General features: G+C 37.0%; 1 protein-coding gene across 1 annotated transcript in view; it reads left to right on the top strand.

Moving 5' to 3' along the window:
* GMPS (guanine monophosphate synthase) overlaps nucleotides 1-16,361 on the top strand; it is a 44,270-nt gene that overhangs the window by 23,310 nt on the left and 4,599 nt on the right. The window contains exons 8-12 of the mRNA XM_021719357.1: nucleotides 225-398; nucleotides 3,065-3,170; nucleotides 5,730-5,845; nucleotides 9,031-9,156; nucleotides 12,854-12,969. Of these exons, the coding sequence (XP_021575032.1) occupies nucleotides 225-398; nucleotides 3,065-3,170; nucleotides 5,730-5,845; nucleotides 9,031-9,156; nucleotides 12,854-12,969 (638 nt within the window). The remainder of the gene's footprint in view (nucleotides 1-224; nucleotides 399-3,064; nucleotides 3,171-5,729; nucleotides 5,846-9,030; nucleotides 9,157-12,853; nucleotides 12,970-16,361) is intronic.

Here is a 16,361-nt window from a genome sequence, read left to right as displayed (position 1 = left end):
CCACTCACCTCAGCCTCCCAAAAGCGCGGGATTACAGGCTGAGCCACCGAGCCCGGCTTAAAGCACATATTCTTAAGGAGTTTATTTTGAGGGTTGGTGAGTTTTATTTCCTGGTCAGTATTGCAAAAGGTGTCTGAGAAGTTTAGATAAAAGTATAAAACTCAACTGTATAAAAGAAAAAAAAATCATCTCTGACAAGTCTGTCTTACTCCTGTTGGTTATAGATTGCCAATGAAGTAATTGGAGAAATGAACCTGAAACCAGAGGAGGTTTTCCTTGCCCAGGGTACTTTACGGCCGGATCTAATTGAAAGTGCATCCCTTGTTGCAAGTGGCAAAGCTGAGCTCATCAAAACCCATCACAATGACACAGAGCTTATCAGAAAGCTGAGAGAAGAGGTACTAGCTTATGAGGACTTTTTAAAAAATAAATTAGATACACGAGAATCTTCCCCTATCCGTCAGTATTCACAGCCATCACCACCATCTCATTTTACTTTATGTGTGTATGTGTGTGTGTGTGTGTGTGTGTGTATGTATGTGTGTTTTGAGTCAGAGTCTCATTCTGTCGCTTAGGCTGGAGTGCTGTGGTATGATCATGGCTACTGTGGACTCCACCTGCAGGACTATAGATGTGTGCCACCACACCGGGCTAATTTTTTGATTTATTGTAGATCTTGCCTGGTTGCCAAGGCTGATCTTGAATCCCTGGGCTCAGGCAGTCCTCTTGCTTCTGTCTCCTAGAGTGAATTACAGGCATGGACCACTGCACCTGGCCTCATTTTATTTTTATGTATTCTTTTAGAGAAAGGGTCTCCCTCTATCACCTAGTGCAGTTACGTGATTATAGTTCACTGTAGTCTCAGACTCCTGGGACTAAACGATGTGCCTGTCTCAGCCTTCTGAGTAGCTAAGATTACAGGCAGGCATCACTTTGCCTGGCTAATTTTTTAAATCTTTTTTTTTTTTTTTAATAGAGATAGGGTCTTGCCGTGTTGCCCAGGCTTGTCTTAAACTCCTAAGTGATCTCCTGTCTTGATCTCCTATCTTGCCCAGGCTTGTCTTGAACTCACACGTGATCTCCTATCTTGGTCTTACACAGCACTGGGGCTATAGGCGTGAGTTACCGTGCCTGGCTCACAGTCTAAATTTAGAACATTTTCATTAGCCCAAAAAGGAGCCTCATACCCATTAGCAACCATTTCTTATTCTATCTGCTGTCGTCTTCCTCCACCCCCTCCTCTCCTGCCAGCCTTAGGCAACCACTAACCACTAATTTATTTTCTGTCTCTATAGATTTGCTCATTCTGAACATTTCATATAAGCGGAATCATACTATATGTGATCTTTTATGACTAGCTTTTTTTACTTATCGTAATATTTTCAAGGTTCATCCATATTGTATCATGTATCAGAACTTTATTTCTTTTTATTATTTCCTTATTATTGCCAAATATATTCTATCGTATGGATAGACAGCATTTTATTTATCCATTGATCAGTTGATGGACATTTGAGTTGTTTCCACTTTTTGGCTATTATAAGTAATGCTACAGTGGATATTGCTTACAAGCTATTGTGGATATGTGTCTTCATTTTTTGTTGTATATACCTAGCAGTGGAATTGCTTGGTCTATGGTAGCTGACTGTTTAACATTCTCATGAACTGCCAGACTGTTAGCCAAAAAGACTGTACTATTTTACATTTCCACCAGTGGGTATGAGGGTTCTGATTTCTCTACATCCTTCCAAGCCTTGCTATTATCTGGTTTTTTTATTGTTGTAGAAACCACATGACATAAAATTTATCATCTTAACCATTTTTATGTATACATGTTAATAGTGTTAAGTATATTCACATTGCTGTGAAACAGATCTCCAGAACTTTTCATCTTGCAAAACTGAAACTCAACTCTTTTCTCTCTGCCTCCAACCCTGGTAACCACCACTCTGCTTTCTGTGTGTGTGTATTTGCTTTAAGTATAAGTAGAATCATACCGCATTGGTTTTTTGTGAATGGCTTACTTCACTTAGTGTAATGTGCTCCATGTTGTAGCATGTGGTGGAACCTCCTTTGTAAGGCTGAACAATATACTGATTTATGTATACACTACATTTTGTTTCATCTATTCTTTAGTGAGCATTTGAGTTGCTTCTGCCTTTTGGATAGTGTGAATAGTGCTGCTATGAACATGTGCATGCAAATATCTCTTCAAGACTCTGTTTCCAGTTCTTTTGGTTGTGTACCCAGGAGTGGGATTGTTAGATCATATGATCTTTCTGTTGTTAATTTTTTTTTGAGGAACCTTCATACTGTTTGTCTATAGCAGTTGCACTACGTTAAAGTTCAACCCAAAGTATACAAGGTTTTCAGTTTCTCCACATCTTTACCATTTGTTATTTTCTTATTTTTTTTAATGAGTGTGAATTATTTGTATTTTTAAATTTTAGTCGTTCTAGTGGATGTGAAGTATATCTCATTGTAGTTTTGACTTGTGTTTTCCTAATAGCTAATGATGCTGAGAATCTTTTCACGTGCTTATTAGCCATTTGCATATCTTAAAGAAATGTCTATTCATATCCTTTGCTCATTTTTTCATTGCTTATTTTTAAATATTTGAGTTGTAAGTGTTGTTTATATATTCTGGTTATTCTGGTTTTATCAGATACACAATTTGTAAATATTTTCTCCTGTGGTTTGTCTTTTCACTTTCATGATGATATTATTTGGAGAGTTTTAATTTTGAAACACTAATAGGATATTTGTTAATTATCTGGTATCCTAAGAAGAGTGAGATCAGAGATGGTGGGTTGGCTTATCCTGATTTATTTATTATCCTGGTTTATGTTTAAAATGTGCTTCAAAGAGAAATAAGAATACCACTAAAATGTTTGTCTAATTCCTTATAAGCACATATGAAACTATATTTTAAAGTATGCATTTTTAAAAATAATTTTTTAACCTAAGGAAAATGGTAACAGGAAAAACCAGTAATTTATTACTCTTTGTTTTCTATGCCATTTTGGTTACTAATTTTTACTGATTGACTTTTTCCTCCCCATAGGGAAAAGTAATAGAACCTTTGAAAGATTTTCATAAAGATGAAGTAAGAATTTTAGGCAGAGAGCTTGGACTTCCAGAAGAGTTGGTTTCTAGGCATCCATTTCCAGGTAAAAAATAAAACTGAACTTTGCTTGATTTGTCTTTAGACCTTCATGTTGAAGAATAATCAGTTTAGACAGTTCTGAAATAATTTGTCATTTCCAGGAATATGTAACATGAGAGAAAGGAAGGAAAGGGTAGTAAACAAATTTGTTTACCTACTGTATTCATTGTGTTAAATACTCATTTTCCATTTGTATTTAAATATTACATTTTCCTTGGGAGTCTGACATACAACATTGCCATCAGATAAGAAAACCAAGATGAGTTATTTTAATAACATTACCACACAATTCTTACTGGTAGAGCTTGTGTGTTCTCTGTACCATACCTTGTTACATTTTATGGAAGAAGTGAGAATTAAAACTTGGCTCTTTAAAATCCTTATTGTATGTCTGACTTGTTTGGATGGATGAACCATTTCTCTCATGTGCAGAGAATTCTTTGCAAAATGCTCTATGTAAGTAATTCATGTACAAATAAAAACTACTTAATATTTTAAATAGTCATTTGCTGTCATATAGGAAAAAATTAGAGGTGATATTTATTTAATGTTAGCATTGAAGGTCTTAACTTGTTTTTATTACTAGTCTTGAACTTGGACAAGTCTTGTACCTCAGTTTCTAGCTCTCTGTAATGGTGATTAGGTGATGAGTTGGGAGGATGGCCTAATTAATTTAAAAATACAGCAATAGCTAACATTTCTTAAGTATTTGCTATGTGCTAAGCACTTCCAGCTTCTTCAAGCATATTGTCTTGTTTGATCCTCACAATAGAAGCTAGTATTATCCTGTTTCACAGATTAAGAAATTTAGGGACAGAGGCTAATTTGCCAGAAGTAATGCAGATGAGAAAGTGGAGCCGGGATTATATCTCCAGTAATCTTTACCTCAGGGTTTATGCTCCTACCCATCGTATCGCCTCCATAAACAGTGTTAAAAATGTATAACCTATGTGGTGATTAGCACTTGTTGTCACATCTATTAATCAGATCTAGTAATTTAAGATCTTTAGTCTGGGGTGGGTGTGGTGGCTCACAGCTGTAATCCCAGCCCTTTGGGAGGTTGAGGTGAGAGGACTACTTGAGCCCAGAGGTTCAAGACCAATCTGGGCAACATAGCAAACCTGTCTCTACAAAAAATTAAAAAATGAGCTGGGCGTGGTTGCATATACCTGTAGTCCCACCTACTCGGGAGGCAGAGGTAGAAGGATTACTTGAACTAGGCTGCAGTGAGCCAAATTGTTCTACGGTACTCCAGCTTGGGCAAAAGAGTGAGAACCCAACTCAAAAACAAACAAAAAAGCCTTTAGTCCATAACCTGCTTGCTAGCAAAGAGTGGTCCATGAATGTAGTAGAGAGAAGCCAAGTAGTCCTATGTCCTTGATCCTTATTTCAGCTGACTCACTTGAATTTTTAGTCTATTTTATGTGCTTTCTATTACATAAACTTTCATTAACAAAAAGGGTTTTACTGCTTATCTTAAGTAAGCTGTTTATTCTCAAACTGAGGAATTAATGAACACAGCTAAAATTTTGTTTATAACCAGGCATCTCAAGTGATTTCTGTTGTTACAGAAAAGCAACAGAATCCAGTTATTCTTAGATCCATGCATAATACCTTGTGTTTTTATTAACTTTTAAGTATTTGGTAAAATAGAAATGCCAGTTCACATTTTTCGAAATTAAACACTCTCTTATTATTTGTTTGTGGGGTTTGTGTGTGTGTGTGTGTGTGTGTATGCATATGCATGTATGCACGTGCATGCACACGTATTAACAGCATACTACTTTTTTTTTTGAGAAAGCAGGATTTATTGAAAGGACAGAAAAGCTCCCACAGTGGGAGGGGACCTGAAGGGGTTGCCCAGCATACTACTTTTCTTAAAGTTACATTTGTAGTTGAAGCTGGATGATGAATATAAGGTAGTTCATTATTCTCTTTTGTATATGCTGGAAAGTTCCCTTAATATTTTAAAATAGATTGGCACATATCCTACGAGTTAAAAATATTTACTGAAGAGTTTTGTGGTACATAGTACACAGACTATAAAAATAGAAGATAGAAATCATTAATATGGAGAGAATTGAAGCAGTCTAAAAAATGAGTAGAAGCTGTGCTCAGTGGCTCAAGCCTGTAATCCCAGCACTTTGGGAGACGGAGGCGAGAGGATTGCCTAAGTCCACAACCCGGACACCTTGGTGAGACTTTGTCTCTACAATAAGTAAAAAAATTAGCCAGGCATGGTGACATGCACCTGTGGTTCCAGCTACTTGGAATGCTGGGGCGGAAGAATCGCCTGAACCCATCAGGTTGGGACTGCGGTGGTTGCGAGTGTGCCACTGCCCTCCAGCCTGGGCAGCAGCAGAGTGAGACTCTGATTAAAAAAATGAATTGAATGAGAAACTAGTAGCTACATTTGAAAATTAAATACTTTAAAACACTAAGGATGGCAGATGGATTTTAATTTTGGAAGGATTTTATATTTTGAAAATAGTGGCATTTTTACATTAAATTTTTGTATTAAATATAAAATTTATATTAAAAATATTGTTACTCTTCTCTTTAGGCCCTGGCCTGGCCATCAGAGTAATATGTGCTGAAGAACCTTATATTTGTAAGGACTTTCCTGAAACCAACAATATTTTGAAAATAGTAGCTGATTTTTCTGCAAGTGTTAAAAAGGTAATAATTTGACACAGTGAATTATTACAAGGAGTTGAAAAGATTCTTGTTGTACTTCAGTATTTACAATGAATTTATTCAGGTTTTATTATTTGAAAATTCAGAGTACTCTAATCTTTGAAATGGCTATGAAGAAAGTATTCTACAGAGATTCTTAGATGCAGGCTTCTCTTTCCAGCCAAATAAGGCTAAATATCCCAAATCCCTAAAAATGCTAGATAAAGTATTTTAAAAACACTTTTTATATTTATTGCAGGAAAATAAGGGAAATCCTTTGAGTCAGGAATGTATTGGAAGCATCAATTCAAGAAGCCAAAGTTGTCTGCTCCTCTGAGGACAGCTACTAGTCCTACATGGTCTAGAACTTTGGTTTTAACAATTCCATTCATGGACAGGTGTCTGAATATGAGATCTTGGGTCCATGAAAGGGCTGGGAATTGGATCAGAGATTTTCACACCAAGCAACACTTTAGCTCTAAATTGAAGTTGAATGGAAAAGTTTCTCAGTCTTCTTGCAGATTTGGGGCCCTAATTTATATAATCTGTGTGATCTGAAAACTAAGAATTTTAATTTAAAGTGGGCCTAGGTTGGTTATCCTTCCAGGAGTCAGGCAAGAAACAGTGCCAGTTCTCTTTAGAATGTCTTCAACTAGGTATTAAGGAATTTCCATAGATTTCCAACAAATATGAGCTTACAGTTAAAAAAATACAAAACATATAGAAGTAAGGCACCATGAATGAGAGTGGAAACAATTAGCAGGACGATACCCTCAAACACTTCAGATACCGGAATTAACAAACAATATATAAAGTAAATAGAAATAAACTATTGCAAATAATAAGATATGAGATACTACTAAAGATGGGCATATTTGAAAAAATCTAAGTTCTAGTGATGAAAGTCATAGCTGAAATTAAAAGCAGCTAAAGAGAGAATTAGTATACTATCCCAAAGGTGGATGTTTAGAAATTATCCAGATATTGGGACAAATCATCATAAAGAAAATATGGGTAGAGGTGGTTAAGATAAAATGAAAAGGTAAGCATTAACTTGTATCTAGAAGGAGATAATAGAGAAAAATATATTCATTCCTCCACACTGGCAAAAGGCACAGTGCCTCAGATTCAGGAAAAATAACACATCCTTAGCAGTATAAAGGAACATAATTTGACACCTAGTAGGCATAAAAATTATAGGCTGTCAAGGACAAAACAACTGCAGAGAAAAGATCAATTACCTCCAAAGGAAAGACTATTATACTGAAAGCAACAGTAAAAGCAAGACCTCAAAGTACACACAGAGAATAATTAGCTATAGTGAACAGCCAAACTGTCTTTTAAGAACACAGGCAAAATAAAATCATCTTCAGGTAAACAGAATTTACTACCAACAGTCCCTTTCTTAAGAAACTAAAGGCAGTGATTTTCAACGAGCTGTGTATTAGAGTCACCTGGGGGAGCTCTTGAAGTATACTACTATTCCTGACCCATCTTCCTAGAATTTCTTACTTAATTTGTCTGGGATGGGACCCGAGCACCCAAGTAATTTGCCTGTGCAGCTGGGCTTGAGAACCAACATTTAAAAAAACTAACTTCAGGAGAAGCAAAAGGCTCCCGGGAGAAAGGTCTGAGATACAAGAAGGAATGCTAAGCAAAGAATGTGATAAGTGAGTAAAATGGAAGCAGTCATGGACTGTATAAAATAATAAAAATAATGATCTTTACTTTTTAGTGTTTCTTAAAATATATGTAACAATGTAAAACTGAAATAGTGCGTAAGCAACAAGGGGGCTGGTTTGAGTCAAAGCATTCGTAGGTACTTGTATTGTTTGCCAGAAGGATTGTTTCTCTCTTTTTTTTATTTTTTATTTTTTTATTATAAGATGTGGGGTACAATTCAGGGTTAGGTATATAAACATTGATCATGCAGGTACCCTTGTTGATGAGGTATGCCCCTTCCTCCCCTAGTTTCCCTCAACTGCCAATCCCACTCCCCCTCCCCTGACAGTTTTCCACTACTGCCAATCGCTTTCTTACAGCGTTATAATTGTTCAAGGTCAGCTTATGAGTGAGAACGTATGGAACTTAGTTCTTTGTTTCTGTGATAAATCACTGAGTATGATCGACTCCAAATCCGTTCAAGTTGCTTCAAGTCCATATATTTGTCTTTCTTTATGGATGCATAATATTCCATTGTGTATATGTACCACATTTTTTTTTTTATCCAGTCCAGCTTCGATGGGCAGCATGGTTGGTTCCATGTTTTTGCTATTATGAATAGAGCTGCAACAAACATACGTGTCTAGGTATCTTTTTTCGTAGAATAATTTGAGTTCCTCCAGGTATAGTCTCAATAGGGGAATTGCTGGGTCATATGGAAGATCAATTTCTAGTTCTTTTTTGTTAAGCATCCTTGTCAACACTTCAGGGGAACTACTGCAAGAATAGAAATAGAGGGTTTAACTTCAAAGCCAGTAAAGGGGAAATAAATGAGCTAGGAGAAATAATCGCCAGTTCAAAAGAAAGCAAGAAAGGAGAAATAAACATAAAAAATAGGATAGATAGTCACTACAGAGTAAGATATGGTAGGTAGAATGAAATTCAACCATATCATTAACCCACAATTAATTAAAAGGACTAACATGCCTAGTTAAGACATAGATTCTCAAACTGGATTGAGAACTAAAATGTATTTTAGTGTAGAACAGTAATCTGAAAAGCATAGTCTATTCACAAGAGAACATTACTAATACCTAGGGATAGAAGGAGTGAAAGTTAAAGAATGGAAATCACATTCCAGGCAAATAAGTAAAGGAAATGGGTGGAGCTATCTTAATGGCTGTAATAAAACAAAATTGATTTTATGACAAAAAGTATTATTAGAGATAAGATTTGACTCAGGTGAAGTGTGTCACTTGCTGGTGACAGGGAATTAAAGCCTTGATATATGTGAATCTAACCTGTATTTCTTATCCTGAGATTTAACTTCTTTATAGCCCTAACCCTCAGCAACAAATTTGCCTCAGGAATGAATTTCTGGTATAGTGCATAGCACACACATGTCATGAAGATACCAGATATGATCTGTTGCTGTAAATCAGTAAGTGTAGGTACATAAGATAGTAGATAGCAGAAGAATACCTTATTTCTTAAAACCTGCAAAAATGTCTTTTTGGTTTTCTCAGCCTCATACTCTCTTACAAAGAGTCAAAGCCTGCACGACGGAAGAGGACCAGGAAAAGCTGATGCAGATTACTAGTCAGCATTCACTGAATGCCTTCTTGCTGCCGATTAAAACTGTAGGTGTACAGGTGAGTTGTGGGAATTCGTTAACCTGTGACATGACTTTCTGCAACTTCTCTTTTCACTAGTGTTGGAATAGGAATTATTTAGGAAGGTGAGATATGAACATATGTATACCAAGTTTAGAAAAGTAAAAAGGAGAGATTTTATAGAATGCTTATGAAATGAGTAGCTATAGGCACTAAATATTCAGGCCACCGTAGTTCTGGAATATCTGGCAACTCAAAACAAAAGTGAAAATTAAAAGAACCACTTGCTGCAGGATTGGCCTGCTAACTTCTGCTTTGTGAGGCAGGTGTCAAGGGGTCATGTCCTCATTTATCCTTCTGGGTGTGAAATATCCCTTAGCTTTAGAAGTCTTTAACTGTAAGAGGGCCCCCAGATGAGTATGTCCCGCCATTTAGGTCTTGTTCACTATCCCTTCAACACATCATTTCTCTTCCTTGGTTGTGATGATGTACAGCTAATTTTTTGGTCTTTATTATTCTACCTTTCTAGTTGTAAAAATGTGAAAATAATAGTTCTCAATTTTAAAGTGCTACTTATAAAATGATTATATTAAATTCTTCTTTATTTATGTGGTCCTCTAGTAAGTTTCTGAGATACAGAGGTTCAGAAGGGCAGAGAATGGGAAAGTTTCTTTTCTGTTACTTAGAGTTGTGGCTAAATGGAAATTAGGAAAGGTGTCAATAATTCAACTCAAAATGGCATAAGGCTCAGTTACTGAGTTAGTGTAGTTATATTGTCTTTTTATAGCAGAATTATATGTAGAAAGAAAGAAGTTCTGTTTTAGAGATTATTCATGTAAAACTTAATCAGCATATTTTTCCTAGATGTAGTAATCTGTTGGTTTTTAAAATTTCTCCTTGCGCATATGTTCTGTCTAAAATATTTTCATTTATGGAAATGGTAGCCAGCTATTTTATTTACAGAACTCTTGTCCCATCTTTGCCTCCCTTTTTAAAGGCCGCATGTGTAAACTGCTTATATTATTTAAAAATCACTATTGAAATTACCTTTCTTGGAGTTATAGAAATAATTTTCTTTCTTTCAGTGGTTTGTGGATTATCTCATGTATCCTATAAAAATTCATTTTGAAATTTGCTGTAATATTTACAAGTAGATATTAACCTACTGTATAAAAATAGAAGTGAAAACAGATTATTTAATTCTTAAAAGTTTTTTCAGTACTGAGTAGATCTACATAGAGAACTTTCTCCTCTATATGCTAAACTCCTGTTAGAGAGGGAGCTGAGTTGAAATAGTTCCCCACTCTCCTTTTTAAGAGAAGTGTTCTAGATAAATAGATGCTTGAGGCAATATAATTTGTCAGATGAGTGATTTCTTTTTTGAAAATGAAACTTATTCAGGCTTTACTACTCCTCCCACCAAAAGAAAGTTTCCTTTGTTATTAGACTTAACTTTAAATCTATTACCCCTTTGCTGCTGAGATCCTTGCAAGCCCAGATAGAAATGATAATTCATGGTTAGTAGAGCAGTGAGGTTTATTTTTAAATACCAGAGGAAATCATAAATGTAAAAAAAAATCAAAAGACCTTAAAAAATTTCCTTATTCCTGCTCTTCAGTTAAGTTTTGTGTGTGTCCTTTGAGAAACACGTATTTTAAAAAGGAAATAAGAGATTATAGCTATACATTATTCGTAAACTTTTTTCTTTTAAACACCATGAACTTATGTTTTCATGCCTTCCCAAGTAGATTATTCTTCTCAATTACTGCCTCATGTTCCATGTATGCCATAATTTAACTATTCTTCCATCAGTGGGAATTTAAACTTTTTCGTTTTTATTATTATAGGCATTTAATCATATATTTTCTCATATTTATGTAGGATCATTTTTTGATTTAAAAAGCATGTACATTTTAAACTTTTATAGATACCATCACATTAGCATTTGAATACTTTGAATTTTCTTATTCTCAGAATGTGACATTCTGGATATTAGGTAGTTATCTGAATCTGTTACTTTATATATACATGTACATACACATACACATATACATATACATATACATTTTTAAAAAATTTAATTGTTACCTAGACTGGTTTCAATTCCTTGGCTCAAGCAGTCCTCCCACTTCAGCCTCCCAAAGTGCTAGGATTATAGGCATGAGCCACCATGCCTGGCCTGAATCTGTTACTTTTTTAATTGCTTTTTTTTGAGGCTGAATTATAATCTCTAATACTCAGTTGCAGTGTCCTGAATACAGTTCAAAAATCTTACTTGTTTTGTACCAGATTGCTAGTTAAATGTTGGATTTCACAGTTGTTCACTCCTTCAGTTTTCTTTGTGGGTGATAGGCAGTTAACAACCAAAAAGAATTACTTGAGATTTCATTTTACTCAAATTGCTGCAGAAATTAGAAAGCTACTTGTTAGTGTGAACCTAGCAGTCTGTAGAGTTACAGATAAGGAGTTGCCGGGAAGTCAGACACTTTCTGGTTCACTGCAGCCTTGATCCCTGGGCTCAGGTGATCTTTCTGTCTCAGCCTCCTGAGTAGCTGGGACTACAAGTGCATGCTACCACACTTGGTTACTTTTTACATTTTTTTGTAGGTCTTGTACTCCTGGGCTCAAGCAATCCTGCCCACTTCAGCCTCCCAAAGTGCTGAGATTACAGACATGAGCTACCACACCCGGGATTTTTTCTTTTTATTATTATTTTTTTTAGTCAGAGTCTCACTCTGCACCCAGCCTGGAGTGCAGTAGTAGTACACTCATGGCCACCACAGCCTCTACCTGCTGGGCTTAGGTGATCCTTCCACCTCAGCCTTCCAAGTAGCTGAAAACTACAGGCGTGCACTAGCACAACCAGCTAATTTTTTTTTTTTTTTATTTATTGTAGAGACGAGGTCTCACCATGTTGTCCAGGCTGGTCCCCAACCTGTGGACTCAGGCAATCCTCTTGCTTCCGCCTCCCAAAGTGCTAGGATTACAGACGTGAGCCACTGTGCCCAGCCCAGCATTTTTTCTTAAAACAAATTATTTGGACTAAATAGGACAAGGAAAAGGGAGTCAGTTGTTATTGAGTTTCATTTGCTTATTTTTATATTAACTTTATTTTGCATTATATTTATTTTATATTGACTTTTAACTCATGTTTAAACAAATTGATAAGTAAATGTTTATGAATTGACTTTGTCTGCCACTTAAGAATTCCTTATCTGACTTAGTAAACATGGTCAGGTTTTGTCTGCCAAATTGAGTATGCTGGTTATCCCCAGTGAATCTCTGACATATGTTGAATAAATTCTTTTTTTTTGAGTTGGGGGTCTCACTCTATCACCCAGGTTGGAGTGCAGTGGCATGATCATGGCTCATTGCAGCCTTGACCTCCTGAGTTTCAGGTGATTCTTTCACCTCAGCCTCATGAATAGCTGGGACTACAGGTCTGTGCCACCACACCTGGCTAATTTTTTATTTTTTTGTAGAGATGAGGTCTCGCTATGTTGCCTAGGCTGAAAGAATAAATTCTTAAAATTACTAGATGCTATCTTTATGTCTGAGCTAACTAAGATAGGATTTAAATTTGGGATATATTTATATTATTAGAGAAGCACCTAGTATATACTTTTATTCAAACAATGTGTTCTTATTTTTAAAAAATTACTACTAATAGCATCATCATGCACAAAATGTTTTTTAATATGTCTTTTGACTTCTTTGACTATATTTATATTTTCAGGGTGACTGTCGTTCCTACAGTTACGTGTGTGGAATCTCCAGTAAAGATGAACCTGACTGGGACTCTCTTGTTTTCCTGGCTAGGCTTATACCTCGCATGTGTCACAACATTAACAGGTATGTTCTGTAGGAGATGGGGCTAGGGGCATATTTAATGGAACTGTGTGTTTTTTAAGGGCTTTCCATTAATGAAAGACCAAAAGGTTCAGGTGTAGATATAGGTAGGTTATGTAGATAAGAGTTTATGTAGATATAGTTAGAATATGTGCACAGGTCACAGTTAAACAGACATTTAATATTATCTTGTGTTTTGGCCCCTCTTCACAATATAGTCACAATGTGTTTTTAAAAACTGTTTACAGAGAAATAGCATTTTTATTTTAGTATAAAATATTAGAGACAGCTTTAAAACATGTCTTCCAAATTAGCAGCTTATACTAGCTATTGGTTTTATGTTAGCATATTTATTCTGGAAGGGTTAAAAAAATATGTACAGGTTATAGAATTATAAATAGAGACTTGGTTAATTTAACAGTAATCTGAAGAAAAATCAAATAAAAGAAATAGGCAGCCAGGTGCAGTGGCTCATGCCTATAATCCCAGCACTTTGGGAGGCAGAGGCAAGAGAATTGCCTGAGCCCAGGGGTTTGAGACCAGCCTGGACAACATGGCGAGACCTTGTCTCTACATTAAATCAAGAAATTAACCGGGCGTGTTGGCGCTTGCCTATAGCTCCAGCTACTTGGAAGGCTGAGGTGGAAGGATCGCTTGAGCCCATCAGGTCGACATTGTGGTGACTGTTACCGTGCTACTGCACTCCAGCCTGGGTGACAGAGTGAGACCACAACTCAAAAAAAAGAGGGGAGGGCATTTGCCACATATTAAAATAGCTTATTTACACTTTTAGATTGTTTTTCTTTGATTTGCATAGTAATTTCTTATGTTGGATATATCAACAGCGGACTTATAATCGCTAATACTCAATTGCATTGTCCTGTACACAGTTAAAAATGTCACTTGTTTTGTGCCAGATTGTTAATTAAATGTTCTGTTTCATAGTTGTTCACTCTTTCAGTTTTTTCATGGGTGATAGACAATTAACAACAAAAAAGAATTACTTTAGGCTTCATTTTACTCAAATTGCTGCAGAAATTAGAAAGCTACCCATTAGTGTGAACTTAGCAGTATCTGAAGAGTTACAGCTAAGGCAGGGGTCCTCAAATTTTTAAAACAGCGTGCCAGTTCACTGTCCCTCAGACCGTTGAAGGGGCGAACTATAGTTTAAAAAAAAAAACTATGAACAAATTCCTATGCGCACTGCACATATCTTATTTTGAAGTGAAAAAACAAAACGGGAACAAATACAATATTTAAAATGAAGAACAAGTAAAGTTAAGTCAACAAACTTACCAGTATTTCAATGGGAACTATGGGCCTGCTTTTGGCTAATGAGATGGTCAATGTCCGGTTCCATATTTGTCACTGCTAGTCGTAACAAGTGATGCAAGTGTGTATCAGTTAGTCTAGATCTGGTTGGAGATTTCAGATGTTTCATTCTGGAAAAAGTCTGTTCACAGACATAAGTGCTGCCAAAGATGGTTGCCATTTTGAGTGCATGGTTCCTGAGATTACTGAGAGGAGGAGTCGAGAGACGGAGAGAAGGAGGGGAGTGGGAGAGTGCGACGCACATTCCACACGTTTGCACTGCGGCCCGGATAAGTCGGCTGCTAGGCAGGACAGGCAGCGGAGGCAAAAACACCCGGTGGGCCGGATAAATGTCTTCGGCGGGCTGTGTGTGGCCCACGGTTTGAGGCCCGTAGTTTGAGGACCCTTGAGCTAAGGAGTTGCCGGGAAGCCAGGTTTTGACTGATAGAATATGCCCATTCAAATGCTTATTTGGATGAACTGACAACCCCAAATACAGAAGAACCTTTAATATACTGGAATAAAGAATTATTCATGTCTTCAATAACAGCAAATTTGTAATTGCCCGTTTTGAATGGATATAATTATCTTGGTTAGAAAAATGTTTCATAATCTATCTTCTGAAAAATGCTGATATTTATGTAAACTTCATATGTATCGTGAAATGTTCCTTTTCCTAAGTTTAACTCACACAGCCTTTACTACATAATTAGTATGTTTTTTCATTTCACAGCATTATTATGATTTTATCTCTTTTTCTGTCTTATTTTTCTCTTGCCAAAGGGCACATACCCTTGTTTAAACCTTATTCTTTTGTATGCTGGTTTCTCTTTTTCCCCCCATTTGTCTCTCCTTCCTTACCCCTTCCTCCTTCCTCTAACAAGAAAAACATAAAAACCCAGCAACCAGTCAATAAAAAACGGAATTTTTATTTTAATTACTTTCCCCCCCCTTTTTTTAGAGACAGCGTTTTAAAAAAGCTCTGTTGTCCAGGTGTGGTATAGAGTGGCACTATCATAGCCCACTGCAGCCTCGAACTCCTGGGCTCAAGCGATCCTCTCACCTCAGTCTCCAGAGTAGCTGGGACTACAGGCGCATGCCACCATGCCCAGCCAAAACTATATTGTTAATTATGGACCTAGCAAATCCTTAAAAGAATCTTGGTGAACTTTAAATTTCTTTGCCAGTGTCCTTTTTGGGAATGGGAATTCTAAAATAATTTTCCAATTTTCCAGTTTTTGTCCTAATTGGATTAAGGACTGTGAACAGGAAGGGACTGTTCCAATTTTGCCATTCTATACAATGGATGACTACCTGTCCCTCCTGCATCCTCTGCTGATCACTTGTTTGTAAGAAATGAGAATGTGAAAGGAGCAGATTCATGGTGTTCTCTTAACTAATCACTTTCTCCTCTGATGATCTTCAGTGATCTCTAGGAACCATAATGTTTAGAAGAATGACTTTCTTTTCCTTTTTTGAGTTGGAGTCTCACTCTGTCACCCAGACTGGAGTGCAGTGATCGCTCCCGGCTAGGAACCATAATGTTTAGAAGAATGACTTTCTTTTTCTTTTTTGAGTTGGAGTCTCACTCTGTCACCCAGACTGGAGTGCAGTGATCGCTCCCGGCCACGGCAGCCTCGACTTGCAGGGCTCCGGCGATCCTTCCGCCTCAGCCTTCCAAGTAGCTAGAACTACAGGTGCACACTACCACACCTGGCTAATTTTTTTGATTTATTGTAGAGATGAGGTCTCACCAAGTTGCCCCGGCGGGTCTCAAACCCGCGGGCTCAGGCAATCCACTCACCTCAGCCTCCCAAAGCGTGGGATTACAGGCTGAGCCACCGAACCTGGCTTGACTTACTTTCAATGCGTGGGACAAAAAGCATTCCTTCTAGGTGGTGTGTGTGGAAGGAGGGAGGGAATGAAGTGTAGTGAGTGTAGAAGTGGTTTTGCTCTAGTGCAGTTTTCTTTTCTTTTTCTTTCTTATTTTGTTTTGAGTTGAAGTCTCACTCTGTTGCCCAGACTGGAGTGCACTGACCGCTCCCGGCCACCACAGCCTCGACCGGCTGGGCTTCAGCGATCCT

The sequence above is a fragment of the Carlito syrichta genome, unplaced genomic scaffold (genome assembly GCF_000164805.1).
Source record: "Carlito syrichta isolate Samal-C Ts95f unplaced genomic scaffold, Tarsius_syrichta-2.0.1 Scaffold314595, whole genome shotgun sequence".
Lineage (NCBI taxonomy): Eukaryota > Metazoa > Chordata > Mammalia > Primates > Tarsiidae > Carlito > Carlito syrichta.
This window is presented reverse-complemented; position numbering and strand designations above follow the sequence as displayed.